Source organism: Rhea pennata, chromosome 3 (genome assembly GCF_028389875.1).
Source record: "Rhea pennata isolate bPtePen1 chromosome 3, bPtePen1.pri, whole genome shotgun sequence".
NCBI lineage: Eukaryota > Metazoa > Chordata > Aves > Rheiformes > Rheidae > Rhea > Rhea pennata.
The window spans coordinates 36,745,366-36,771,307 of record NC_084665.1 but is presented as its reverse complement, the minus strand read 5'-3'; the positions used below and the strand labels follow the sequence as shown (position 1 = coordinate 36,771,307).

The 25,942-nt window shown below is 47.9% G+C and overlaps 1 protein-coding gene across 5 annotated transcripts in view; it reads left to right on the top strand.

The window, feature by feature from the left end:
• TJAP1 (tight junction associated protein 1) overlaps positions 1–24,794 on the top strand; it is a 40,542-nt gene extending 15,748 nt beyond the window's left edge. For 4 of the 5 annotated variants that reach the window (XM_062572031.1, XM_062572035.1, XM_062572033.1 and 1 more), the window contains 9 exons: positions 7,175–7,308; positions 8,798–8,847; positions 10,811–10,969; positions 14,341–14,369; positions 15,444–15,605; positions 16,229–16,295; positions 18,093–18,200; positions 18,938–19,021; positions 20,675–24,794. In XM_062572031.1, coding sequence (XP_062428015.1) covers positions 10,844–10,969; positions 14,341–14,369; positions 15,444–15,605; positions 16,229–16,295; positions 18,093–18,200; positions 18,938–19,021; positions 20,675–21,991 — 1,893 coding nt within the window. In that variant the 5' untranslated portion in view covers positions 7,175–7,308; positions 8,798–8,847; positions 10,811–10,843 and the 3' untranslated portion in view covers positions 21,992–24,794. Of the gene's footprint in view, positions 1–568; positions 699–7,174; positions 7,309–8,797; positions 8,848–10,810; positions 10,970–14,340; positions 14,370–15,443; positions 15,606–16,228; positions 16,296–18,092; positions 18,201–18,937; positions 19,022–20,674 lie in introns of those variants that run through there. The other variant, XM_062572034.1, reaches the window with a different exon arrangement.
• The last annotated feature ends 1,148 nt before the right edge of the window (positions 24,795–25,942 follow it).

The following is a 25,942-nucleotide window of genomic DNA, read 5'->3' as shown; positions in this document are numbered from 1 at the left end:
ACTGTTTTTTCTCCTGGTGCCTCAGTTTCTTTGCTTATGGAACGGGAATTGTTCCTGCCTTCCTCAGTGCATGTATGCAGCGCATGCCTCAGTGCCTAGTACACATGAATCCTAGTGCTGGTGTGGGGCCACATAACCTTGTAATTGTAGTGGGAATCTGAAATGCAAGATCAAGCAGCTTATTACTAAAATGTTCCTGCAGCCCTTTACGAAAGTTGAGATTTAAATCTCAAAATGTGGAAGTATGGTTCCCCTAGCAACTAAACTCGTGTGTATCCACAGTCCCTGTTGCCATGTGATCAGTACTTCAAAATAGTGCTTCCAAAACAATAATAAATAAATAAAATGGATTTAAAACTCTGTTTGGTTTCACACATGCTCCTGGCACTTAGCAGAGGTGTGTTTTCATCAGATTGTTCAGTGTTGTGGCACAATTTAGTTTCTGAAGTATCTTTCCCATTGTCTTTCTCTCTAGCACCTGAATAGAGTGACCCTCCCCCAGTGCTTTCCTGCTGGTATTCTCTCCACTGGGTACTGACTACGGAAATCTTGTTGCACTGGGAGCGAAAGTTGTTCTGTATATGGTAGCTGCGAGATGGCCGTGGAAGAAGGCAGTGATGAGATGGTGAAGGCTGCATTGCTGGAGTGGATATGAGGAAGGTTGGAGTGAGCTCGAAGAGACCAGTTTGGAGAAGCAGGTAGAGGTGAAAGTGAGAGCGCAAAAAGAGCGAAGATAATAAATTAGGTCTTGATACTCAGGAGAAACAGTTCAGATAGTATTAAATGAGGAATTGGAAAAAAGATAATCTTGGAATTGCTGAAATTTACTTTTGGTAATGCATTTCAATGGGAAATGCTGTAGGAATTGTGGAAGCGAGAAGTGGTTTTAGGGTATGGATTTACAGCATGTTAGGTCTGATGGCCTCAGACTTGCTTCGTATATGTGGTTACCCCGCAGTTAGCAAGAGAACTTTATGTTTTGTTGGAAGAGAGGCAGTAGTAAGACCATGCCAGGAGGCAGTTAGCTACTATGATCTAACTCCACACACCAATTTGCCCAGATAAGCTGTTGGTGAGCCATACCCTCAGGAATGAGTGTGTGGAACATTCCTTCTCAGTGTCTGGAGTGCACTAGATGCACTGGACATCAGCAAGCAAAAGGAATCTGTATGTGTACAGAAAGAGTCCAGCATGGGTACTCATTAACACCCTTCTCTTGCTTGGGAAGGACAAAGAAAATATTATGCCATGCAGGTCTTAGCATTATGGTGATGTTTAGTTGGCACAGAAGTAATAAAATTTTGAAGTCACATAAATGTCAATAACTTTAATGCCTTAATATATTTTGTATAGTGTAGTTAGCTTACATTGACTCTCAAAAGGAGATGCCACTCTATGTTTAAAAAAATTTTGTTTTGGAAGCGGAAAAGGGCAATAAAGGGGTTACATTTAATATTGTTAAAGATCTTGCCTTTGCAGGGGAGCTGTACTGGTTTAACTTAATCAGATTAGAAATGGTTATGATTAAATTAGTGCAACATTCTTGTATAGGCATCCTTAATTTAATTTGTATCTTGTATCTATTTAACTTAAGTTGATTTAAAACAGAGTACTCTTAAACTGAATTAAGAACATTTACCCAAGAGGGTTATACTGCTTTACATTATTTTCTAAGTCAATTTAATTTTGTACAGCGTATATGTAGACAAGACCTTAGGGGAAAAGCTGATCCTTTTTATTATTTGCTGAACAATATGTCATGTTTGGCTGTAGCCATGTGATTGTTAAATGAAAGAGCCCGTTGTGGTGCGTATTGGTGGAGGATGAGCAAACTGACCATTGCAAATCTTTGTACAAGTTCATCACTCCTAACCGTAAAGTTAGATTAAAGCAGCTTGTTCCTCATAAATCTGACTTTTGTTGTCTCATACAAGTGTGAGATGTCTGGAATGTTGTCTTAGGGTTCCCCATCAGCCTGCCACTACAGATCTGGTGCCTATAGATCTGGTTACGTGCTGTACATGTAGCAAAAGTAGCATCTCAAAACCTTTTTATATGTTTAATGTTTCCAGGGATTCAGGTGGTTGAGCACATTTGTACTGGACTTTCCTGCAGCTAGGCAGAGCTTGAGAGAAATTTCACCTAGTTTGATGCTGTTTCCCAGTCACTATGTCTCCCCAGTATGCACCTCAGTATGAATGGTGACTTCCCCATGTACAAAACTGACCAAGGAAGAGGTTGCTACGTAATTAATACAGATACCAGTTTTCTTTCTTGCTGAATACGCTGAACCTAGTTAATAAATCTTGCGTTTTCTGCCTGTGGGTGAATTTCATTTCTTGGTGTTTGCTTTTGCCAACACCTGCAAGCATTAGGACAGCTTCCTCAATGTTGAAAATGCTCTGTAGGCTGGATAACTGCGATAAACCTGTCCCTCTGTCCTCTGTAAATAAGGGCTGGGGAAGGAGGCTCCTTTGTCAGTCTGAGCAGATACTGTACAGAGTGTTAGCTGCTTCTTCATTACTGCGACTCATAGAGGGCTGGGATGTTTTGAGCAGCATATTGAGGCAGTCATATAGGTAACAGTAATGGAGCATTCTTTAGTATTGCTTTATTCTCTGCTAGAGGGACAGTTCAATGACTGCAGTTCCTGGCATTGAGGAGTTGAAGGGTATAGCTTTCTCAGAAATTTTACGATCAAAGGATGAAAGAGGAGGACTACTGATATTAATTACTGTTGATTGTATGAGGCTTAGAGAATGCCTATAGGGTTTGAGAAGGCCACTCATTGGTTGCTTAAGAATTTAAGCTGTTCCTAGTTTGTCTTAATTTTTAATCCTCTAGGAAGGTAACATTTTTGTCTGGTTGGTTTTCTTTTTTTTCCCCGTTTGTTCCCTTCCTCCGTAGCATAGAAGCTGACAGAGGCCTGGAAACATAATTCCTACATGCTTATTTTCTTCAGAAATGTCCACCTACTCCTTGCTTCACTACTGTCCAAACGTTTGCTTGCTACAGCTGTTCCCTAGCTTGTGATTGGGAGAAAAACTTTAGAGCCATAGTTCCTTAATTTCACTCCTGTGATCTACCAGCTCTTGTCATATGCATGTGTTAGAGTGTTAAGATTTGCTTTTGGTGGCAGGGACTGGACAGCTATTTTTAGGAGAACTCTGAGAAGTTCCTGATCTCCACGAGTTTTTGTCTAAGGGCCTTGTCTGCATCTCTAAATATCTAAGAAGGTCCAAAAGTGCCTGTCATTGCCTCAGTAGTGTTGCTGTTAGACCTCAGGCAGAAAAAGCAATTACTTAGTTCTGCCTGCACAGAAGACATCTTAAAAGAGCAGGGGTAAAAAGAGATGGAGTGGGGAAGGACAGGAAATCCAAGGTGTAAATGTAAAAAGGCTCTGGAAATTTGCAGCCCAAAACCACTTCGTGAGAGCTGAAAGGATCACTGAACAAACTAAACGGGCTTCCTGTGCGTCAGCATTTTTGGACAACAAGCTATCATTAACCCTTTTGTTAGCTGACAGTGCCAAAGGTAACTTGGCAGATGACTTTGCTGAGCTGGTTCTTGTGCAGTTTCAGAGGTAGATGTTAAAGGTGGTTCTGTGCTTTTATATGGGGGCAGGTTTAGCTCAGTTGGTTAGCGCCAAGGTCGCGGGTTCAGTCCCCATATGGGGTATGCTGAGGGTTGGACTAGATGATCTCCAGAGGCCCCTTCCAACCTTACCGTTCTGTGATTCTATGATATATATTAGAAAGCTAGTGCTCACTTCCTGGTCAAAATCTCCCTTGGGTATTTTTATTCTCCATTAACATTCCTTCTGGGAATTGGATTTGGGTCCTGTGCTTCCTGTGCTGTTCCTGGTACGATGTCCATCAGCTGTTGCGTTCTATTCCAGAGCGTGCTATGTGTTAGCGATGTTAGAGCAGTGTTTCCTGTGCAATGCGGAGCTATTCTGGCTTTTATAAAAGGGTTAGGGGAGTTAAGCTACTCATTGCGCACTGGAGACGGTAGATCATAAAATGCATACTTAAGGATGTGAAGTGTAACAGAAATAAGGGGACTGGGATCTCTGTATTGTGGAAGGAGGGAGAAGGACCATGAGGAAAGTGTGATTCTGATGACTTTTAAGGGACTTCCACAGGGTGCATATATACATAACAGACACATGATATGTCCGGCGGTATTTATATTCAATAAGAGCTATGTAAGACTGTAGAGTCTACTGATTTCATTTACTTTGGAAATATATAAGGTGTTAAGTAGGGCTTATTACATTGCCTGTTGTTCAACAGCTAGTATGATCCCTTTTTCTTGATGTCTTTTGGAGTCATTCACATGCAGGGAACAGAGCTTTCTGCCTAATGATCAAGGTTAATTGGTATGAGAAAGCAGGAATGAGCAATAATCCTCCTGAAACTCAATTTTAATCTAAGAGTCACTATAATGCTTTTACTCAGACCTGTATTTTGAGCATTAACATACCTGATACAAGCAAAACTAGGATGCAAGATTCTGCACTGGGAGTTGTCGTCTGTTTTTTAAGTAGAGCCTCAAAGTATCCAGCAACAGAATGGATCAGAATATATTTCTAATTGGAATTCCTTCTTTGAATGAGAAGGTGATCTCTCATTAAATGTTAAAGCAGCCTTTAATAACCTTGCAGTCCTTTTCCGTCATACTTGGCACCAGCAGTCTACAGGGGCTGCTTATGACTTCAGACTCATCTCTCCTGGACAGGGCTCTTGATGCAGTGCCTCCATCATCTATCTTGCTGATTAGTTGTCTTGAGTGTGCTTGCTGCAGCAGCTTCTCAAGTAATCTATCCTGAGACATATGGAGGGTAAGGTTAACTCTCGCATAAGCACAGGAAGAAAAGTGAACAAGTCTCTCTTGCTTTTGCTTCCTATGATACTAGTGGAGTGAAATTGTTACCTCCTAGAGCAGTACGTGACAATCTCCTGTACTGGATATGTATTCAGAATATAGGTTGGCCCAAACAGTGAAAATTCTGGATTAGGTGTAGCGTTTAGATACGTGGTACAGAACAGTAGCAGCATCTTTTGTTCATGCATGCTAACACATGAGTATTGGGATCAGAATGTTTCAGGATACTCTGACTTTGTGATAGCTAAGGATTGTTACTGTAGTGTTGCACTAGAAACAAATATGATTCAGATTGTGTTATGGAATGTATTTTCTCATTCAAGTTTATCTTCCTGAATGAAAAGGAAGATTAAAAAAATACTGTCTTAAAAAGGTGCTATTTTAGAAGGAGAAGGCTGGAAAAATGAAGCAATGGCTGAAATGAGAAACATCCTCTGCAGCATAATCACAAGGAAGGGAGACTGCTGAGCCTGAATGCTGGCAAACAGGCTACTTTATAGAGACAGAAAAGACAACGGAAGAAAAAGTGGTGATGGGGAAAACCCTGCAAGTCCTCCTGCATTTTGCAGGGAATGGTCAACTGCTTCAACCACAAGCTGGCAAAAACTGTGTGCCTCCTAGTTTGAGAACCAAAGTCTATATATTAGTTACCCAGGGGTTTGAGGGACTTACCAAGTTATCAGGAAGACAAAAGGTATCTGGAAGTGTCATTCATTTCAGTGCTCTCCCCTTTTGTCCAAAGGATCCCTCTTTGGCTTTTTTTGTTCTTTGAGTGTGTTATGAAGAGCAAGAGGTCGTCTAGAGAAAGTGAGGCAGATGGGTAGTGTTGTGGTTTTTTTTGCATGAATATCGAGTGGCTGTTAGTTTTGTGGATCCTGTACAGAATAGTCTAAGCAGTTCTATGCTATATCACCTGTTCCTGATGTATGATAAACATGTTGCCTTTCTCAGACCCCACAGAGAATGTAGCCGTTCTGCAAGTGGAGAAGGTGAATTTTGCCGTGAAGGATGCACTTTGATAAAAACAACTATAGATAAGTTTATGTACTCAGAAGATGAACTGCACTATGTCACTGTGAAGGGGAAAGAGGTTCTATGTTCTCTCTCTTTAAGAGGGAGTGGAGGATTCCTCCTTTTTGCTCTTTAAAGCTTTTTGCATTAACAAAGCAAGTTGTTAGTTTTCTTCTGGAGTCTTCTGGTGCACTGTGTGTTTGTTTCTGTTTACCTGGAAGACATGACCATTGCTAACTGATCAGTGTAAGCCCAAGTCTTCTAGCCTTGCATGAGCCATTCCAGTGAAGCTGTATCTGTCAGTTAGCTCAGAAATGACACTGGTACTGCTCTAGGCAGTAGCTAGAAGAAAGTAGAATTGGGGCAACTGCAGGCAATAGCTGGCTAGGAGGAAGACTGTAAGTGTACAGGAGCACTGCTTGCTAATGAGAGATAGAAAGTGCAGATAAAAGGCACCAAGAGGTTAAGTTTCCTATTGTATTACAGTGATGATTAGAATAGTTAAAGATTTGATGGAAGAGCTGTCCTTGCTATAGCTTCAGGCTAAAACCGAGCAGCTCTGGAGTAGTTAAAATGTGGATTTGACTGCAAGCTCCTTCTGAGAGGGGCTTGTGAATAGCTTGGTGACTGTAGAGCAGAATCTGCGTGTATTTCTGTTACTAGGTATTATCTATATGCTTTTGTGCCTTGGAGTAAAATTTAGATCCATCTGCTCTGCAGAAAGCATGTGCTTTCTCTGAAAAGATGTGGTGAATTAAGCCACTTTGGGATTTTCTCTCTCCCCCTGATCTGTGGTAGCAAAGAAAGCCAAGGTGTTGCAGATAGAAAGGGTTTAACTGTGCTGGTTGGCGGAGGGAATTCAGAGAAAGAAATCTGCTGAGTGTGACAGGGTAGTTGGGGCAGAGTTACAGAAACTGGAGTCCTGATGTTGGATGAGAACACGTGTGGGGAAGCAATGACCCCTGGAGCCTTCTTGGAAAAACTGCTGCATTTCAGAGACTGACTGGCAGCCTGGCTCCAGGCAGCTGTTCTTCCAGTTTGCATAGGCATCTTGCTTGGTGGAGTGATGGTTAAAAGACCTTCCCTATTTGGTGTACAGTAGAGACAAGGAGCTTGTTTCACTGGAGGGTCCTACCATCAGGCAGTAGCCTGATGGTACAGCATTTTGCTGTTCACTCCTGCTGTGGCACCTGGCTGTAGGTAGCTCTGCGCATGCCTGATTCCATATATTGTGCTGATACGTGACTGACACCAATTTTCCTTTCTCATGTTTCAGGAGCTGTTGGCCAGACACTGCTGGATGCTGACAGCAGAAAGCTGACTCGGAGACAAGCAGTCAGAGATGTTTGGGCACATCGTCACTTTGGACCTGTAAGCCCTTAGTTAAGGGGAAGTTACCTGGAGAGGACTGTGAGTATTTAAGTGTCTCTGGAAATTCTCTGACTATGGGGATAGACTACAAATCCTAGTGTAATCCAGGAAATGAGATGGCAAGTAACAGGGTTGCTAGGTGCTGGGCAGAAAGCAGGACGGTCCTACTCGAGCTTGAGGAACTGCATGCTGAGAGACAGTGAGGCCTTTGGCATGTTTATTCTGAGGGCCTCTGCAATGGAAACATGCATGGACCTGTGAGGGTAGCTGTTACTGGAAGCCTCTGTTTGTCTGCCAACCTGTGGCTAGTGGTGTTGCCTTGATACTAAACCAGCTTCTGGGAGATGGTGGAAAAGCAGGTTCAAACTACACTGACCTGGTCCTTCCTGGAGGTGCACGCTCACTCTCCCTGAATTTACAGCTTTGCCCCGCAGAGCAGTTATGCGATTGTGAAGCTGTTTTTTCTGTGCTAGTTGAGACCTGACTATAGCACTGTAGTAAGGAAAGGGGCCAGACAGCTTGTTGGGGCAGGGCCAGTGCTGGGGCACTTCTTTAACTTGTTTTGGCAGAGCTTAAGTTTGCGTGGTCCCAATTGCCTGCCTGTACCATTCACCTGCCATCTGGCTCTCTCTGTGTGTGTACAACTGCTCCACACCCTGCACTCCTGTCCCCCCTCCCAGGGTTTACTGCCATTGACTGGGAAAAAGCAGCAGCAACAGAAGTGCATCAGGGAAGGGAGTGCCCAGCTGCAATCTCTTTCATGCTAGTGACAGGGAGATGGCCTCAGAGATAGGCCCTTACAGCTAGTTCCCAGGTCAATGCATTTTTCTTCTTGTAGTGGTGGGTACCCTGGGCTTTGAACAGAGAGGAAGTTTGTTTCTGAACTTATGTTTTGTCCCCAGTTGGATGGATATTATTTTGCAGCAGCCTATTAGCAGCAAGGTGGAGCATGACATGCTACTTGCTGGAAGTCAGAGAGTAGCTTGCCTTCTTCCCTCTTACAGAGGTGTGGGCTATTGAAGCAAGAAAATAGTCTTTTGGCTCAAGTGAGAGGCTGGTAACTGCCAGCTCACTTGCAGTGTTAGCAGAAGCACTAACTTAAAAGGACAAATGTGGTAACTGTTAGCACTACGAGTTCTGTACCTAAGGCTTCGCAGTTAGCATCCCTCTAGAGCAGCAGGAATAGATTAGCTGTAAGGACCCCATCTGGTGGAAGGTTTGTTTAGGCCTGCCTGGAACTAAGGTTGCCTTGAAACTGTTGCTTCCTGGATTTTGGAGCAGAGTTCCTGAGTGCCTTGCACATGTCTGTGCCAGGAACCTTTCCAGCTCTTGCTGGCTCTGACTTCCCAAAGCTAATTTCCTTTACTTTCAGAAGATCTGTGGTGAGTTTAGGGCAAGGACTTGGAATGGGATGAGCATTCTGTTGTCCTCTGCTGTAAATAATCCTTGTTCGTTACATAATTATGAGATGAAGTTTCAAACTTGGCTTTTTGATGGATGCTAAGGTCTTCGTGTTTCCCTTTTTCAGGGTGTCTGAGTGTCCTTGCTTCATGAGGCTTCATATTTGAGCCCAGGCTGGTAAGTACTCAGGTTCTTGTGGGCTAGAAAAATTACAGTGGTTCAAGCTTGGGATATCTGCATGAGCACATCCTGTCTTTAGTGTGGCAGGAGTTGACAGAAAAGTCTCCCCAATCACCTGGTGAATGGTGGGGTGCTCATAACCTTGCTTCTAGCCAGGATTTCAGCTTTCCTCTTTGAAGAGGAGAAAAGCCTTCCTAGAAGGGCAGGTTTAGCTGTTTTGTGTGGGGCTACAGTGGCATGTACATTCCATATGCTGGATGTGATTAAAGCATTAGAGATCCCTTCACCTACTTACATTTTTAGGAGAGAGACCTTGAGGGAATGACTGCTGCGAAGGTGAGTTTCACAGGGTTTTGATGGAGGAGCTTTACAGGTTCATTCTAAGAAATTGCTTGTGTCTGTGGAAAGGACTTAAGAAGCTTTTGTGAACCTGTGTTTTCCTGCAGAGTGGAAGATAGCTTACAAAAATTCCTGTGATATATAAAGTCTTGTGGCTTGGAGCCACTCTGTGCTACGTGCAGACATGTAACATGTGGCAGCCCTCTCAGGGGCTCAGTCTTGGTGTTGAGAAGACCCAGTTAGGCAAGAGCATATGAAAACTGGATATGGCTCTTGGGGCTCCATTTAGATGCTTGACTTCAAAAAAGCTCCACTAGCCAAAATTTTCACTGGCAGATGAAATCTGACAAGTCACTGACCTCGTGATACCCACTGGTCTATAAAGAAGGTCACTACTGCCTGAAGGGGATGCAGGTGAGAGTCAAATGGTCCTGCCTATAGATGATGGCAGGGTGTGATCTGAGTTGAAGCAAATTCTGTCCTTGGAGTGCTGCAGTTCAGGTGCTGAGGACTGTGGAGACACTAGCCTATGATCAGTTTTAGGATCCACCAAGGCAAATGGTGGATCCCACATAAAAAGTGGGCACTTACCACAAATACAGGGTGAATCATGAATAAAGCATGTGTTGTCGTCAGAGGGAAATCTGGTCTCAGGCCCTACATGAAGTCTTTAGCATCTGAGACTTCTTGTCCTATGCCCACTGGGATAACTCAAATCTTGGCTGCCTGGGGAAGCTTTTCTGCCTTTCACTACAGTCTTGAGGTGGTAGAAGGAAGAAGATTCTTCCATGTATACAGATACCTGCTTTTCTTCTGCCTCATTTTCACTTCTCCTGCTACTGCTTCTGCCTATAAGGAATCCTCCTGCCTCATACAACTGGGATGAAGAGGCAGCAACTAAATCTGGTCTTTTTCTTAGTGGTACTGCTGCATATTGCAGCATATTGCAACATCTGACGTTGGGTACCAACATTAGTGGCACTGCTCCCTCATTTGATGCCATCTGTGCCTTTGGGGTCTTCTCTGGGTTTTCTAACAGAATGAGCAGTTGTAAAGGTGTAGTACCTCCTTCTGACAAGCTTCCTAGCGTCTACCCCAGTTGAGCTCAAGTGTAAGTTAAAAACTTGGGGGTTTGGGCTGTTTAATGACTGGAGTCTCCTCCCACGTAGTCCCTGCTGACAGTGACAGCACACGATCAATAACTTCTGCCCCAGCCACCACTGCTGCCTGTAAGGCTTGCAGTTTCCATATCGGAAAAGGCCTTTCCTAAAGAGCCTAATCAATATGCTGCTCTGAGGCCTGTTCTCGTTTGCTATATATAATCTGGACACACACAAACTACGTGAGTGAGCATATACAGAGGCGGGGAGAGGATGTGCCAGCCCTCTGCTCTCTCAGGCTGGGAGAAGGATGGGAGAAGGACACAGCTACCTCTTACTCTGCTGCTCTCTCCTGCAGCTGCTGCTCAAGGCCTGTGGCCACCTTCTTCCCTTGCTTTATTAGTACCCTGCATGGGGACCTGCTCTGGGACTTCAGGGGAGCGGATTTCCTGCTGGGTAGCTTCTAGGGTTCAATGGAGCACCTGCAACTCTCTCCTCTGTGCCCTTTCTGCTGTTGGTAGGTAACCCGCTGTCGGAGCCACATAGGTGGGAGGATGTCAAGCACAGCTCCGTCCAAGAAGCCTTACCGCAAGGCGCCTCCACAGCATCGTGAGATCCGCCATGATGTACCCATCCTTCGTGACGACCAGGATGGTGTGATCTTGGCTGAACAGAGTCAGGTAACGGATTGCCGGGTGGCAAAGGGCTTAGCACCATCACACCAGCAAACGGGGTTTAGTTACGCCAAGGCAGGCCAACTCAAGCAGTCAGAGGGGTTTGAGGTTTGCAACCTGAACTTCTCCTCATTGTGGTCTCTGGAGTCAAGCAGTGAGAAGGAAGTGACAGGTTGCAGAGCAGAGCTGAATATCAAGAGCCGGACTTTCTCACCAGCACTGCTGCATGGTGGAAAGATGGGGCAGCGAAGCGGGAAGCGGTGCTCAAATCGTAATCGTGGACATCTCAGCAAGTTTGTGAGCCGCAGCATGGAGACGGTTGTGGTGTCTGGAGATGAAAGACACCCTCCCACTTGCTCTTTCAAGAGCAGAAGCCTGGAGCGCTCACTTATGTTTAAAGAGCCTCCTGAAGTCCTGACACCGAGGAAGTTCAGAGTCTCCTCCACACACCTGCCTCTCAAAGGGATCCTGAAGCAGACTGGCATGACGTGCCCGCGCCCTGAGAGCTTGCGCAAGTCCCGCTCAGTAGAGACACTTGCCCGTGGCCGTGGTACACGCAAGTATAGTGATCCTCAGCTCTGCCTCAGCCACAGGGAGAAGTGCTCCCTGGAGCGCAGCAGCAGCAGTGCCACTGACTCTGTGAAGCGCAAAGAGAAGATCACAGAGGAGAAGCTGCAGTTCTCCAAATTCCTGGATGAGATTACACATCGGGTGCTGAGTCCCATTTGCTTGCGCTCGCTGGGAGAGGCCAGAGGAGCAGAGCGAGACCGGGACTCTCCCCCTTTCCCCAGAGGTGCTATACCAGAAGGCCAGGGGGAAGGTCACCTGGAAGAGGTCAAAACTAATCATGCAACTGAAAGATCCCCTTGTCCAAGCAGAAGAAAAACAGAAATGAAACGTGAGAGGCTGGAAGTGGCTTCCTGCCAAAGAAAGCGTGCTGAAGAAGCTGAGAGAGTTTTCAGACTAAGAAAGAAACCTGTCCTGGGGAGAAAGGACAGCAAGGAGAAACTCCTTTCCTTGGAGAGGAGAGTGGTAGGTCTGTGTCAATATGATCTGCAGCAACTGGCGGAGCTGGGGCTGGTGGGGACGTCATCTGGGCAGCAGCACTCACTGTCTTCATGGAAAAGCAGTACAGAGGGCAGAAGGGACAAGACCAGCCCCAGTTTGCAGCTATTACAGCCACACCATCTGTGTACTAAACTTGGCCAGAAGCAGGCTGTGGAGTTGAACTGCTCAGAGAAAGGATCCTACTCCCCTCCAACATGCTGGAGTCAGGGGGAGGGGCCTTCCCCATCTAGATCCTCCCCTTCCTTCAGTGTGGCACTAAAAAAGGTAGGTGCCATAGGTGCCAAGGCCACTGGCTTGTAGACAGAGGTCTCACAAAGGCCAGTGCCCCAACCTGGATTTTCGTTTGTCTTTAAAGTTAGTGTGAGGAGTGAGAGTGTGCCCTGAGGCGCTGGCATTGTTCCCATCTCTTGGTGTTTGCTGCAGTATGACATCTTGCTATGGGAAGCGCAGTCAAAAAAACTTTCATGTGTCTGTGAGGATCAAAGTCTCAATCTGAGGCCCACCAGATCACTTTGTTTACTGTAAGAAACTCTTTCAAATGAGCTAGAGGTGGAGAGAGAGAAGTTGCAAGAGCAAACTCCTCTTCTGTCCTTAGTGGAGTTTGAGATGAAGTAAGATAGCAGGTGATGTGCACAGAGGTACAAGTGCTAGTGTTGGTGAGCAGCCAGACTGGGTGGTTAATCGCCAGAAGCTGCTCTTTTGTGGTATCACTCATGGCTGTGCTCCAGGTTGAGCGTATCTTCCCAGAGGGACCAGCTTTCCCCTTGGCCCCAGGAGTCAGGAAAGTAAGAGTGGGTGCTGCTCTCCCCACTGCAGACTTCCCAGCTATTGGCAGGGTGGAGGCCCCCTGAAGTTCTGGTGTTTAGGAACATGGGAGGCAGGCAGCTTTGTTGTTGGGACCTGCTTGGATGCTTCTGGTACTACTTTGTATATGCCCTAAGCTTGTGTATCCTGGGTTAATGGATCTCTGTATTTGATGACTGTTTGTAAGCCTTCTCTCGCTCTTTTTTCTTCCTCTAGACTGCTTTGGGGGCATAGCCTCATTTTAGTAGGAATCGCCTATCACCTTTGCTTATCACGAGCACATGTTGAGCTGTTCGGTTTTTTTGGAGGGAGAGAGAAGGGAAGGAGGGCAGTTGCTAGATAACTGCATGAATTAACCCATTGCATGTGGAGTTGGAATGTAGGAAAAGGATGGATCAATGCTTTGCCTTTAGGGGTGGGAGAGTGTATGCAAGCACTAAGCACTACACTCTTAAAATGTGAATTGATAAGAGGAGCAGTCCCATGATGTCTTATGACCAAGACTGGGGTGATTTTTTTCTTCTCTGGTACTGCTAGCAGCTTAGCCTCATGTGCAACTGTCTGTGGTGTGGCTTCTCAGGCCAGAGCTGGCTGCAACACTTAATGGATAGATCTGAAGGATGGCAGCACTTTGGGCTTGTACAGTGCTGCTGGTACTCTAAGCCTCCAAAATATCCTGTGGACAGCCTCGCCTTTGTGATAGTGGTCACAGCCTTGGGCTTTCACAGAAACTACTGTGATTACTAGTGCTGTAAAATCTTGCCATGCTGGCAGGCAGCAGCCATCTCGTGGGTTAACATGGAGAGTGCAGAGGGAGTGAGAATACCTGTTTGAGCCATGTGCTCTTGTTGCTGTGCTGTTTCTCCTTGTTTTGCAGGTTCCTGCTCCAGATGTCCCTGGGGATCTTACCCAGAACATTAGTTTCATTCACAGGCTTTTTTTGCCTTTGGTGTTTCTTATGTTACCCCCATACTAGTTACAGTGACTGGTCTCAAGTCCACAAAAAGAAACCTCTTTCACTGCACAATCTGGCTGAAGTAAACAGCAGACAAGTTTTTCAGCTCCCAGATGATTCTCAGTAGTGTTTTTGTGTGTCCTCTCCAGTGCTGATTGCTATGGTGACATGTTAATTCTGTGTGTGCTAGCCTGTGAGATTCCTGCTACCCAGTAACTGTGGAGATGCAGGGAGCTGAAACATCAGCTAAGGTGATGATGTTACAGGAGATGCTGAGATTGCATTGTGAGAGGAAAAATTTACCCAACTTGTATGGTGATTTTTAGTCTAACTGTTTTCTCTGAGCTAGAACACAAACTGTCTTGGTATCAGCCACCTGAGCAGTGTGTAGAGCTCCCAGTCTCCCTATGCTTACCTCGCATGACTTGTCAGAAGAGGTGAGGGAGACTCTCAGGTAGAGCCTAGCAATCAGGACTTTGCCCTTTAGGATAGTATGTGAAACCCACTCTTCCTCTGTAAGAGTCTCACAGCTGTTTTCTTCCCTGTGCAGGATCCCTTGACGGATGCAGAAAGGATGAAGTAAGTGTTCTGTTCCCCCTCTATGCTTGTTGTGCTGCAGTTGTGTGGTACTGGATTCCTCACATCCTGCTTTGTGCCACCTTCACATTAAAACTGACTGGCCCTGTGGGTTCCCCTCAGAAATTGAAACTTCTTGGGGCCAGGTGGGAAGAGCTTTAGTCTGTGCCTTGCCAACATCTGCCTTGCATGTCTGCCTTCCCAGGAGGGAGGACCCAGAGCTCCCCAGTACAGGGGCAGGCACAGGAGTTGGGTGTGGAAGAAAATAGCAGATGAAGCCTTAACAAAGGTGGAGAAAGCAGTGCCTGCCTTAACCATTTTTGTTGCCACTCTTCTGATGTGAGGCACTAGGAGTAGCTGCTGGTGGTGTGAGGACAGAGCTGTGAGTATTGTGCTCCAAGGCATGGTGAACTTGCACTGCCAGAGAGAAGCTGTGTTTCTGAGTTTCTCTGAAAGGCTGAGCACTAAAGAATGAAAAGCAGCAGGAAATGCTTTTGACCACCAGGCATGTCCTGGCTGAAGAGGAATGGAGCAATTAATGTTGATTAATGGAATGGGGTTGCCTGGCAGCTGTGGTCACAATCTCCCTTTGCACCCCATCATCTCTACTCCTGGGCTCAGGCTGTGTGGAGGTGCTCTTTCCACCATATGTTAAAAGCAGAGGGCTTTTGAACAGCTCAAGGGGAGCAGAAAGGGCTTTCAATCTTTTGCCTCCAACTCCTCTAACCTGGACTGGGATTAATTATTGAACGGGTTTCATTCACCAGTGAGGGAACTGGAGCTGAACAGTCTGTCTGGCTAGTGGGCTTTATCCTAGCACTGTAACATGAGAAGGAGCTGATAATACAGCTGGCTGGCTGGTGTGTTCTTCTCTGTCCCTGCTCCTCAAGGGTTTGAGTCTCCACCTCCTGACAATGATGCACTTCTCACTGTGTGGGCTGAAGTCTCCTACAGTTTCAGTGCCTGACTTCCTTGGGATCCTGTATGGATCCTGGGCTCTAGAGCAGAGCAGGAGGGGAGTTCTGATTTAGAAAACCCCTTGTGCACTCAGTGGTACCTTGTTCCTCTGTGCCCCAGGCTACTGCAGCATGAGAATGAGGAACTGCGCCGACGACTGACCTATGTGACTAACAAAATGGAGGCGATGGAGAGGGAGCTGGAGTCAGGTCAGGACTACCTGGAGATGGAACTGGGCCAGAACCGTGAGGAACTGGAGAAATTCAAGGACAAATTCCGTAGGTATGGAAAAGAAAATGAGAGAGGGATAGAAATAGAGATACCTCCCATCGAGGACTCACTCAGCTGGCTTGAGTAGGCTGTGCCCTGTTGTGTTGATCCAAGACATGCCGCATCCTCAGAGGGGTGCCTTCCCAGACTGTAAGGAGGGAAAGGGCTCTACAGCCATTGCTTGGTGCAGCTTCCTCCACAGTACAATGTAGGAACACTATACGACTTGAGGGGTTGACTGCAGCAGGGAATTCTTCATCTATTGGATATAAGGCAGGATCTGGCTTGTACAGTTAACTGACATGTGAAGAGCCACTGATGGTGGCAAATACTTGCATCACAACTTTACCTAGAAAATAGTGCCTCAGCTATCTCAGAGAAGTACTCCAAAGTCATTTATACTCTTCACTGCAAGAGCTTGGAAGGGTACTAGGCCAGCCTCACTTCCCCTCTAGTAAGTTGGGGCCTGAAGACCATAATGTGGTAGAAGTGAGGCATAATGTGGCTGGTTGTCTCAGTACTGCAAGTATCAGTCTTTTTGGAGCTATGAAGATGGTGGTTTGCTTGGCAGCTATGAAGGGGACTTCAATAGCTGTCTGAGAGCCATTCCCATGTGGGTACTCCTATTTGTGTAGGTTGCAGAACAGCTACACTGCTTCCCAGAGAACCAACCAAGACCTGGAGGAGAAGCTGCATGCCTTGGTAAGTGCCCTGCTAAGTCCCTTCGGTGAGGAGGTGGATGAGGCTTGTATGTTAGGAGCATATGGGGGGAAGGGACCCTGGCTTTACAGAGTGATATGGCACTGGGTAACAGTGAGATTCTGGCCATGGCCACCTACTTCACCCCCTCAAAAAAAAAAAAAAAAAAAAAAAAAAAAAAAAACTCAGCCTTGTGTCATGAACTGGTTACTTGATTTGCTTACCCCCCATTTGGTCATGCACGTAAGCTTGGTTCCCCATTACATAATTGCATGATACTCCGTCATGTTGCTTCAGTCCCTCTTAAAATGCGAGGGATATGTCAGCCTGTCTTGGGGTGGTCATCCTGGGAGGACAGCAGGGTAGTCAGAGCAAAGCCAATGTGCGTGTGTCTGTTGTGTGCATTCATAACACTCATGGCTGTTTCTTTTCTCTCCCTCCCCCTTCCCCTCTCCTCTCTCTCTCTTTCTCTCCTCCCCATGCTGCTGCTGGCACACACTGGGCGCACTCACCTCTCAGGCCTCTCTCAGCCAAAGCTGGATTTTTGCAGTTGCGTCTTTTCGTTTGTGTGTTTTTTCTTTTTCCTCTTTTCATGTCTCAGCCTGTTAGTTTCATTGTCAGTCCCACATGCACCATCCCAGATGGAGGGGCCTCAGCCCTCGTCCAGCCAAGGGCTCACCCGGTATCCAGCAGCTGCCCACAGACACAGCAGGTCCTGGCTTGCAGTGCTCCATCTTAAGAGCATTTGACTCTAAGCCAGCTGAAGCATGAGGTGTTGGGTAGTGGTGCCCATATGCTGTGGCACTGCACAAGATGTGGAAGGCTGTGGGCCTCATTTGCTCCCTTTCCTTCCCCTTATGGGCTGTGAGCAGGCAGGTTGAACAGCTGAGGTGATGATTGCCTCCATGTAGCCCATGATGCTTGTTTGGTTCTAGAGCTCGAGCTTCTTGGGTTAACATTCATTGCCCCTGTGCCTAAAGGGGCACCATTTGGGTACTACGGGGTGTGTATGTGGGAAACATCCTTTCCCCCTTACCTTTTGAGTATGGCTGTGCTGTGCTACTGCTATGTGCAGCTGGGCCATGGTAGTCACAGCCTCAGTGTAGGCTGGGGCATTATGGGAGGAATTGATTGAGAAGGGGATAGCTTGGTTACTCTGAGCTGTTGTCCCTCTATCTGCCACGTACCCAAGGTCTTAGGGAGTTTAAAGAGGAGAGATCACCTGCTGTGGGGAGGACATAAACTGAGCTCTGGATGAAGCTGCAGAAGTTCTCTTTTTTACCAGAGCAAGTATTGAGTTCGTTCAAGACCGTGCCCTCTCCCTGCCAAGCATACCTCTAGCCTATTCGGCATTGACTGCTGGATCCTTATGGACAGTATTCTCATTTTCTTGCTCCAGAGCAGAGGGGTGGGTATCACAAGCTCGGATGTCTTTACTGCTGGTGGTAGTGTGGGATCAACCACCCCAAACCTACTATGCTTCTCTAGAGAAGCATCAGAACTAGCTCTGCACTGGGCACCCTGTGGAAAAGGGTAGAGTGGAAACATGGTTGTGCTGCAAGAAGCAGTACTGCATTAGAGGTTGAAACCCACCTGTTACCTCTGAGACTAGCAGAATGACTGGCACCACTTACCTTGGGAGTCCTTTGCTGGGTAGAAGTTCCCCTTGTCTGTTCGTCTGTCCAGAAGATTTTGTATCCCAGCTGAAAATGTCATTGTGCTATGCTTGGAGTGAGGTGGGCTGTGAAGCCAGGCTCTTCTGTGCTGGTGAGACTTATACCTGGTGTTCTCTTATCTCAGATTAAAAAGGCAGAGATGGACCGCAAGACGTTGGACTGGGAGATTGTAGAGCTCACTAATAAGCTGCTTGATGCCAAAACCACTATCAATAAACTGGAGGAACTCAATGTAAGTGTCAGTCTGTAAATGGTGGTGGAAATGTGAGGTATGGGGTTTTTCTCTCATTCCAAATTATTAATGAGAGTATAAAGAAGCATATGAATGACTTTGGTGTGTATGAAAGTGGGAGTTGCATGCAGCAGTAGGCACAAGTGAATAGAAAAGGGCCTTACGGGATGAACAAGGAAGAGCTGATCTTCAAGTTTGATGTGTTCACCTTTTTGGTCTTTGAGCATTAGATTTGACCTGAATTCAGGCTGCACCAATTGAGATGTCAGAGTTGGGAAGGAGTTGATGACTTTTCCACAGCATTAATGTAGCAGTTCTTGGATCTGGTGCTTGTTGGCTGCTCTGAACTCCCTCCAGCTGACTTCAAGGTGCTGAAAATGGGTGGGATCAATAGAGATGACTGAGAGCTCTGGGATGGGATAGCAAATCTGATGGGAATTTTTGGAGGTAATTAAACTCCTGAGAAAGAGGGGTTTGGTATACTAACAGAGTATATGCCTGGAGCAGGGAGTTGGAATTGAAAGGGACTCCCTGGCTGAATTGTAAGGAAATACACTGGAGTTTGAAGTGCCTTGGGATAGGATATGGAGAGGAGTGAGTGGTGGGTACTGTCCTGAGTGATTCATGAGATGTGTCCTTATGATTCTGTTTAAGCAGCATCTGGTGAGATGATGCCTTTTAGCTGAAGAGACCAGGCCAGTCTGACAGTGTTACATCCTTTGTGCCCTCTCTTGCAGGAGCGGTATCGGCAGGACTGTAACCTTGCAGTACAGCTGCTCAAGTGTAACAAGTCCCACTTCAGGAACCACAAGTTTGCTGATGTAAGTAGCAGTCCTGCTGAGGTGAGGGAAAAGGGCTCACAGCCTCTGCCTGCCCTTTGCTTTACTCTAGTTTTCTCTGCAGGGCAGTTGACCTCTCCTCCCTCAGCCCTAGACAGAGGTGTGGGAGGCTCCTACTCCCACTGAGAAGGCAGCTCAGAGCCTTTGCCAGCTCCTCTTTCACACCAGCTCCATTTCACAGCTCAGCCAGGGACTGTTATAAAAAGCACAATAACCTTGAATTTGATAGCCTGCTGGGTGCCTGATAGGAGTTGTCAGGAGGACAGACTTCTCTCTTTCCCTTCTCACCTGGCCACTTGGAATGGCCATGCTGCCCACTTAAGGGTGGGGCAGCAGTAGGCTGGCCCTATGTGACTTGTTGGTCTGAGGAGAAATTAGGGGAACAGCATTCAGAGTAGGCTTTGTGCCTTCTGAATGGAAGAGTTTGTACCAAGTCATGCCTTCCTCATGGAGTCTGTCCAGACTTGTCCAAGCCTCAGCATGAGCAAAGACAGGAGTTAGACCTTTCACATTAGTAGTGTTACTTTTTGGGTTGAAAATAGCATTCAGGACTTTGCACCAGCTCAATATTTGCCTGTACCTCTAGTCTGCAGCCCCTCAAATATTTCTCTCAGCCAACCTTTGTACTTGTTTTTTGTAACTTAGCAAATGACCAATGTGTCACCATCCCCCTCCTGCAATGTGTCTCAAATTAGCGCTCTTGAGGTCAGTGTATCAGTTACTACTGGGGTAACCTTGACCTCTCCCAGCTGTCTCCCCTCTGTGGAGCTTTGAATTCTGTCCCCCAGAGTGCCATGTCCCACGTGGCTGCCACTGGAGAGGGACTGGAGCTGAGCCACTGTGCAGGAGCCATCTGCTGTGCAGCCAGCTGTTCTCATGCAATGTGCCCTGCGTCCCCAGCTTTGGATGCAGTTTCCTCCTGGCTGTGACCAGATGGGCCTTGCTTCACCACTCAGTGGTTTGTGGCACTCTGCTTTCTGTGCAAGTATGGTGACTGGAGTGAAAGCAGCTTTGTGGTATGATGGGGAGAGTAGGATAAAGAGCAGTGCTTTCCCCTTGTTGAGACCTCAGTCCTGAGGCTCTGATAATAGACCTCAATGTTTGCCCATCTGAAATGGAGATGGTGAAAAAGTGGGATGAGATGGGGTAGTTGATGGGAACGAGGGAAGGCATTGATTCTGCGCGCAGGCAGGCTGCCAAGGTGGCAAGGCTGTAATTACTGCATTCGGGGAGCACTGCAGACCTCAGCACTGGGGGCTGTTCAGTCACTTCAGTGCAAATGCCAGTTGATTTTCCACAGATCAATAGACTCCTCCCTAGCATGTGCCAGTTAGGCCTTGTCTCTGCTCACAGTGTGGGGTCTGAGGCCTCTGTGCCACTTTGTCCTGTTCTCTTTCCAAAACGGATCCTGATTGGATGGCCTAGACCCCAACTGTAGTGTTACAGCTAGAGCCTTGTTAGTTCCTATAGGGCAGGTTTGCTTTGGAGAAAGATGCTTCCCTCAAGGCAAGATAGGCCAATGTGCTAGCATCAAGATAAGGCGCATAGAGCCCACTTGAAGGTTGGAAAAGGCAGACTATTTGCAACTTAATGGCTTGCCTGGCGATCTTCTAATGCCCTTTTCCTTCTCCTTAGCTTCCCTATGAGCTTCAGGACATGGTCAATAAGCATTTGCACAGCACTCAGGAGTCTGCAGGCACTGGCCAAGAGGCATCCCACACCTTGGCCCCATCTGATGTTGTGCCCACTTCAGTTATTGCCAGAGTCTTGGAGAAGCCAGAATCTTTGGTTTTGAATTCAGCCAAGTCTAGCAGTGGCACTTGTCCCATGGCTGAGGATGTCTTTGTACATGTTGACATGAGTGGAGCCATTCCTGATGCCTGCAACAGTGCAGGGCAGATGGTGAAAGAGGGAGGAGATATAGGGAAGCAGCAGAATGGTGGCTGCAAGCCACAGAGCAGTGTGGAGAGCATGCCAGAGGAGGTACCTGCCTTTGAGAAGCTAAGTCCATACCCTACACCCTCCCCTCCCCATCCTATGTACCCTGGACGCAAAGTGATTGAATTCTCTGAGGACAAAGTAAGGATCCCAAAGAACAGCCCGCTGCCCAACTGTACGTATGCTACACGCCAGGCCATCTCTCTCAGCCTGGTGCAGAGCGAAGACGAGAGCTGTGACAGACACCGGACGCTCCCCAACAGCCCTACTTCCGAAGGGCGCCGTTCAGCTTCCAGCTGTTCCTGTCAGCAGTCCCCTAAAGCAGCAAGGGCTCATGGTTCTTCCCAGAGCAGCCCATTCAGCAGCCCACCCCAAATCCCCAGCGCCTTCGCCAGCTCTGCCAGCTCTGAGGAGGACCTGCTGGCCAACTGGCAGCGCATGTTCGTGGACAAGGCACCGCCCACCTCGGAGCGCGTGCTGATGAACCGCACAGCCTTCAGCCGTGACACGGCCCCCGAGCTCCAGAAGAGGTTCAGCCGCTCCATGCAGGAGTTGGGTAGGACAGCCTCGACTTACTCCGATGGTGAGGAGTCTGCACAGAGCTGCAGCTGGACCGTGAGCCGGGACTCGAGTGTGGACACAGACAGCACTGAGTCCAGGGCCCGCAGAAGCCATTTCTCCTCAGATTATGGTACTGATTTCTCCCAGGATGAAGCCCAGAAATTGCTGCAGGGAAATGGTGGAGGCACTGCTGAACCTGGAAGCCCATCATCAGAGAAGCACAAGGACTACGTGGACCTTGGCCTGCCTGAGAGCCCAGCTGAGGAAAGAGAAATGTTGCTCCAGGGGAGCAAGGAGAGCAACCGAGGATGTGCCCAAGAGGAGAGTGGAGAAAGCAGGGTCAAGCCTCCATCCAGCCGGCCACACCGCAGCCCCAAGCGGATGGGGGTCCATCATTTGCATCGCAAGGACAGTCTGACACAAGCCCAGGAGCAGGGGAACCTTCTCAGCTGAGGCAGGGGAAGAAGCAGCCACATGCTGCAGAGCTGTGGGATGCCTCCATCTGCCCACCCCCTGAGTGAGCAACCTCTCTCAACATCCTCCAACTCAGAAGGACTCAGGGCTCTGCTCTGAAGCTTTTATTTATTCTTTTTTTTTTTTTTTTTTGATACATGGAAGAGCTGGGGTCCTTCTTCCCCAGTACAGACCCGCAGTACTAGCACACTCATGTGCAGAAGCGTACCCACTGCCCTGGCACACTCACAGCTCTGTTCACAGCCTAACACTGGTGCCTGTACCTGACCTCACTCTTGGTACCCTCTCTTCCTGGTGCCTGTGCCTCCTTATGCTCTGATCTTTCCTTTCTCCCTTCCAGCTCAGGTACTTGAGGCCCTGGACTCTTTCATGCTGATGCCCACAGCTGCTCTGTTCTCTTTTAACTTGTGCCAACAGGGCAGAGTGCCTGTGTGGTGGTGTCTGATTCCCTGGGAGCCCCCAGGGGCCATGAGCAAGCCATGAGGACTCTCCCTGTGGATGGCTTGGGCCCCGGGGATGTGCTGGGTTTGCTGATGTCTTACTTTCCTGCTGGGTTTTGTTTTCCCTAGCTGCTCTCTGGGTAGGCGATGCTGATGGGTGGTTCTCCTCCAGAATCTGTCTCTGCAGGTCCCACTGCCTGGCTCCTGTGCCATGCTCAGCACCCGGCCCCTGCAGGAGCCATGCGCAGATCCCTGTGCTGTGGTGTTGGGCACTGGTGCTGTCTCTGCTGAGGCTGTTTGGGGAGGCCAGCCTGCGCCCTTCCTGGGGTAGAAGGGTCACCTGTTGGGTGCTGGGGTTTGTGTTTGCGTGTTTCCTCCCTTGCCCCTCTTCCCCCACTCTGTGCTGTTGCTTTGTTTGAATAGTGCTGATTCTTTGCTCTTGGGTGGGCTGCTTTCTTCTTTCCAAGCCTTTGGTTTTAGGGTGTATTTTTTGTTTTGTTTTTCCCTGCCCTGCGTAAACAGGCACAGCAGTTGGCAGCCAGTCTGTTGCCTGTGTTAAGGGTGTGTTGAGCAGGTTCTGCTCTTAGAGTTGCGCTCCTTCTGATCCTGGCTTCCAGCCTGCAGCAAATCCCTCCAGACTTAAGAACAAGATTTCACCCCAGGAGAGCAAGGAGTGAAGGACATTGCTGGGTTTTTCTTGGCAGGGCTCCCTGTGGGGCTCGCAGGGGAGTGAGGGCAATGTATGAGGAGCTGCTCCTTGCAGACACTACCTCACGGCTCGGTAGCAGCCCTTTGCCTGGGTCTCTTTACATGTCCCCCTTCTCTGGGGGGTGGTTCCAGGCTGGCTCTGGCACCTCTCCAGGGCCTCCCCTTCGGGGTAGAGCCTCTCTGCGTGTTTTTCCTAGTGTAGTGTGATATTGCGTGACTTCTCTTCAGTCTTGTGTGCTCAGTGTCTTAGTGTGTGGGGGGGAGGTCTGTAGATGTAGGTGTTTTTGGGGGGGCTTGCAAAGCCTGGTGTCCTGTTTATAATTTCCTCCTGTGCCCTTGTCCATCTGGTGTTTCTTAATTCCCCCAGGAGTATGAGGCAGAGCATCAGCCTCATTCCCTGGGCTGTGTTCCCCTTTCACCTCACCAGCTTGCTGTCTGGCTTTTGAGTTGAGTTTGTGTCGTCTTCCCACTGTACTCGATGAGTACTCTTTGCTCTCTGGCTGCGCTGGAGGAGAGCAGCCCTCTGATCAGGTGAGAGCTCTTGTTCAGATGCCATCAGCAAGACGTGGAGCCGCCAGCTGTCCAGGGGCCTGCTTCTCTCCCAGTAAACCCAGTCTCTCACACTGCTTGCAGCTGGGGGCAGCCAGGGCCTCAGCTTGAGCCTGGAGGCTCCAGAGCTTGTGAAAGGAGCTTCAGGCTACTCTGGTGGCTGTGTAGGTTGCTCTAGGTACCTCGGTTATAACTGCTGCCTGCACAATCGCCTTGTTTCCCACCTCTAACAGTTGTGGAGCAGGATGCATCCTCTGGAGTGGAGGTGAGACTTGGTATTTCACTACAGTATTTCACTTGATACCTGTGCTAACAGGCCGGTGCTGAGAACGAAGCCTCCTCTTAGCTTGCAGGGCACTAATCTCCCCTGTCCTGGATGTGGGATCCTTGTGTTTGCTCTCACCATTTACTCCCTTGCTGTTTCTTCTGTTCTTCTGCAGTATTACAGGGGGCTTTAACCTGTGGTAGCCACCAGCACCTGGCTGTTGGGCATCACCTTAGGTCGGGTACTCACTGAGCAGTACCCCTTGCTCCAAGAGTGCTTGTGGCGTATCCTGGGGACGGCACAGTTACCTGGGCTGGCTGACATGGGTTAGTGAGCCCGTCATCTCCATTGCAGCATGGGAAGCATTGCTCCCTGGGGCTCAGTCCCTGCTCTCCCAGCTCCTGGCATGCTGGCCAGGGGGACGAAACCCACTCTGTTGCTGAAGCAACTGGTGCTGATGGCAGAGGTAGCTTTCACTCTGCTGTGGTTCACAGTAGACTAAAAGAATGATGAGGGGCTGCAGGGGTGGGAAGGAGTGCCTGTAGCCTTCCCAGACACCTTTGCCCTGCAGTGTTAGGCTGCCAGCAAGGCGCTGAGGGGAAGCCAGCAGCCTCAAGAGGAGCAGTAGCCCTCCGAGTAGGCACCGTGTCTGTCCTCTGCCCTCCCACACATCTCTGGCAGTATTGGCTTTGGGCCTTCAGCGGGCCCCACTTTCAGTGTCCCAACTCCAGACTGTTAACCTGTAACTAATGTGTTTTTTTTTCTGAAATTTTCAAACTGATGTATATTTTAAGACCAGAAATAAACTATTTTAAAAGTAGGTGGTGATGGCTGTAGTGTTTTCTTAACTGGGTAAAAGTCTGGACCAGACAAATCCTGAGCATATGAGGAGGCAGAGTGTTTGGTGGTGCTCTGTCCCACGTTTGCTGAACTGTATGTGCCACCCACTAGGCTTCCCAGGGAAAGGGAGCCTGAGACTTGGAAGTTTTCCAACTGGTTACAAATTTACTGGTCAGTATCTGTCCTACTTCAGCATCAGTCTATGGAAGGTGTTTGGGCAAACCAAGTCTGGTAGGAAGGAGGCACAATCCTGGGTAAGGAGTCACGAGCGGGGACGAGCAGTGTCCGTCTTCTGTAATCACATCCAAGCACACGCTCTGGACGCACCTTCTGGCTCTGAATGCACCCGGACAGCTTCGAGATCAGGCTAAGCCTGCAAATCAAAATCCCTCACTTCTGGCAGTGCTCATGTCACTTCTAGCTTAGAAGCTACCAGTGACTTTTTCTTTTTTCTTTTTTAATAGCCCTTTTTCTGTGTTTCTGAAAGTTGCCTGATGAAATAATGTGGGCAATTTTCACATTATTTAAAGGCTGTGCTGTAAGAAATGGTCTTAAGCTGTCAAAACCTCTTTGCAGTGAAGGTGTTACGCTATAAACATGTGCAGCATTACACCAGAAAGTTCTGCCTGCTCTCTTTCAAGTATTTTGCTGGCTGTCCATCTGTCTGACTTGTGTCTTGGCAAAAACCTCTACATGCTGATTTCCTGCCTCCAGAGTAGAATGAAGTATGGCTAATTCTTTTAATATTTGCTGCTTGTCTTGAAGCTCTTGAACTTATGTGAGTATCGGTACTTATTTCCAAAAGCGAGTTTTGTGGGAACAGGAGGGGAGTTAAGACACCCTTTCTGTTGACTTTCTAAGAGTTTTATAGCTCGGGTGCCAATCCTTTACGGTTTTTTTCTTTTTTTTTTTTTTTTTTTTTTTGGGGGGGGGGGATAATGGGGTTGATAGGAAGCCCTCCAAATGTGAGTGAGAAAGAGTTTCTGTAGATATTGATATAGACGCTTGAAAGAGTTTCTGTTACCTATTGAACTGCACTGCAGAGGTAGGAGGGTGCGATGAGTTTTCCTCCTTCCCCAGTGATGCTGACTGTGCAGGTGGATGCAGCACTTTGCTCTCTCTTTCCCA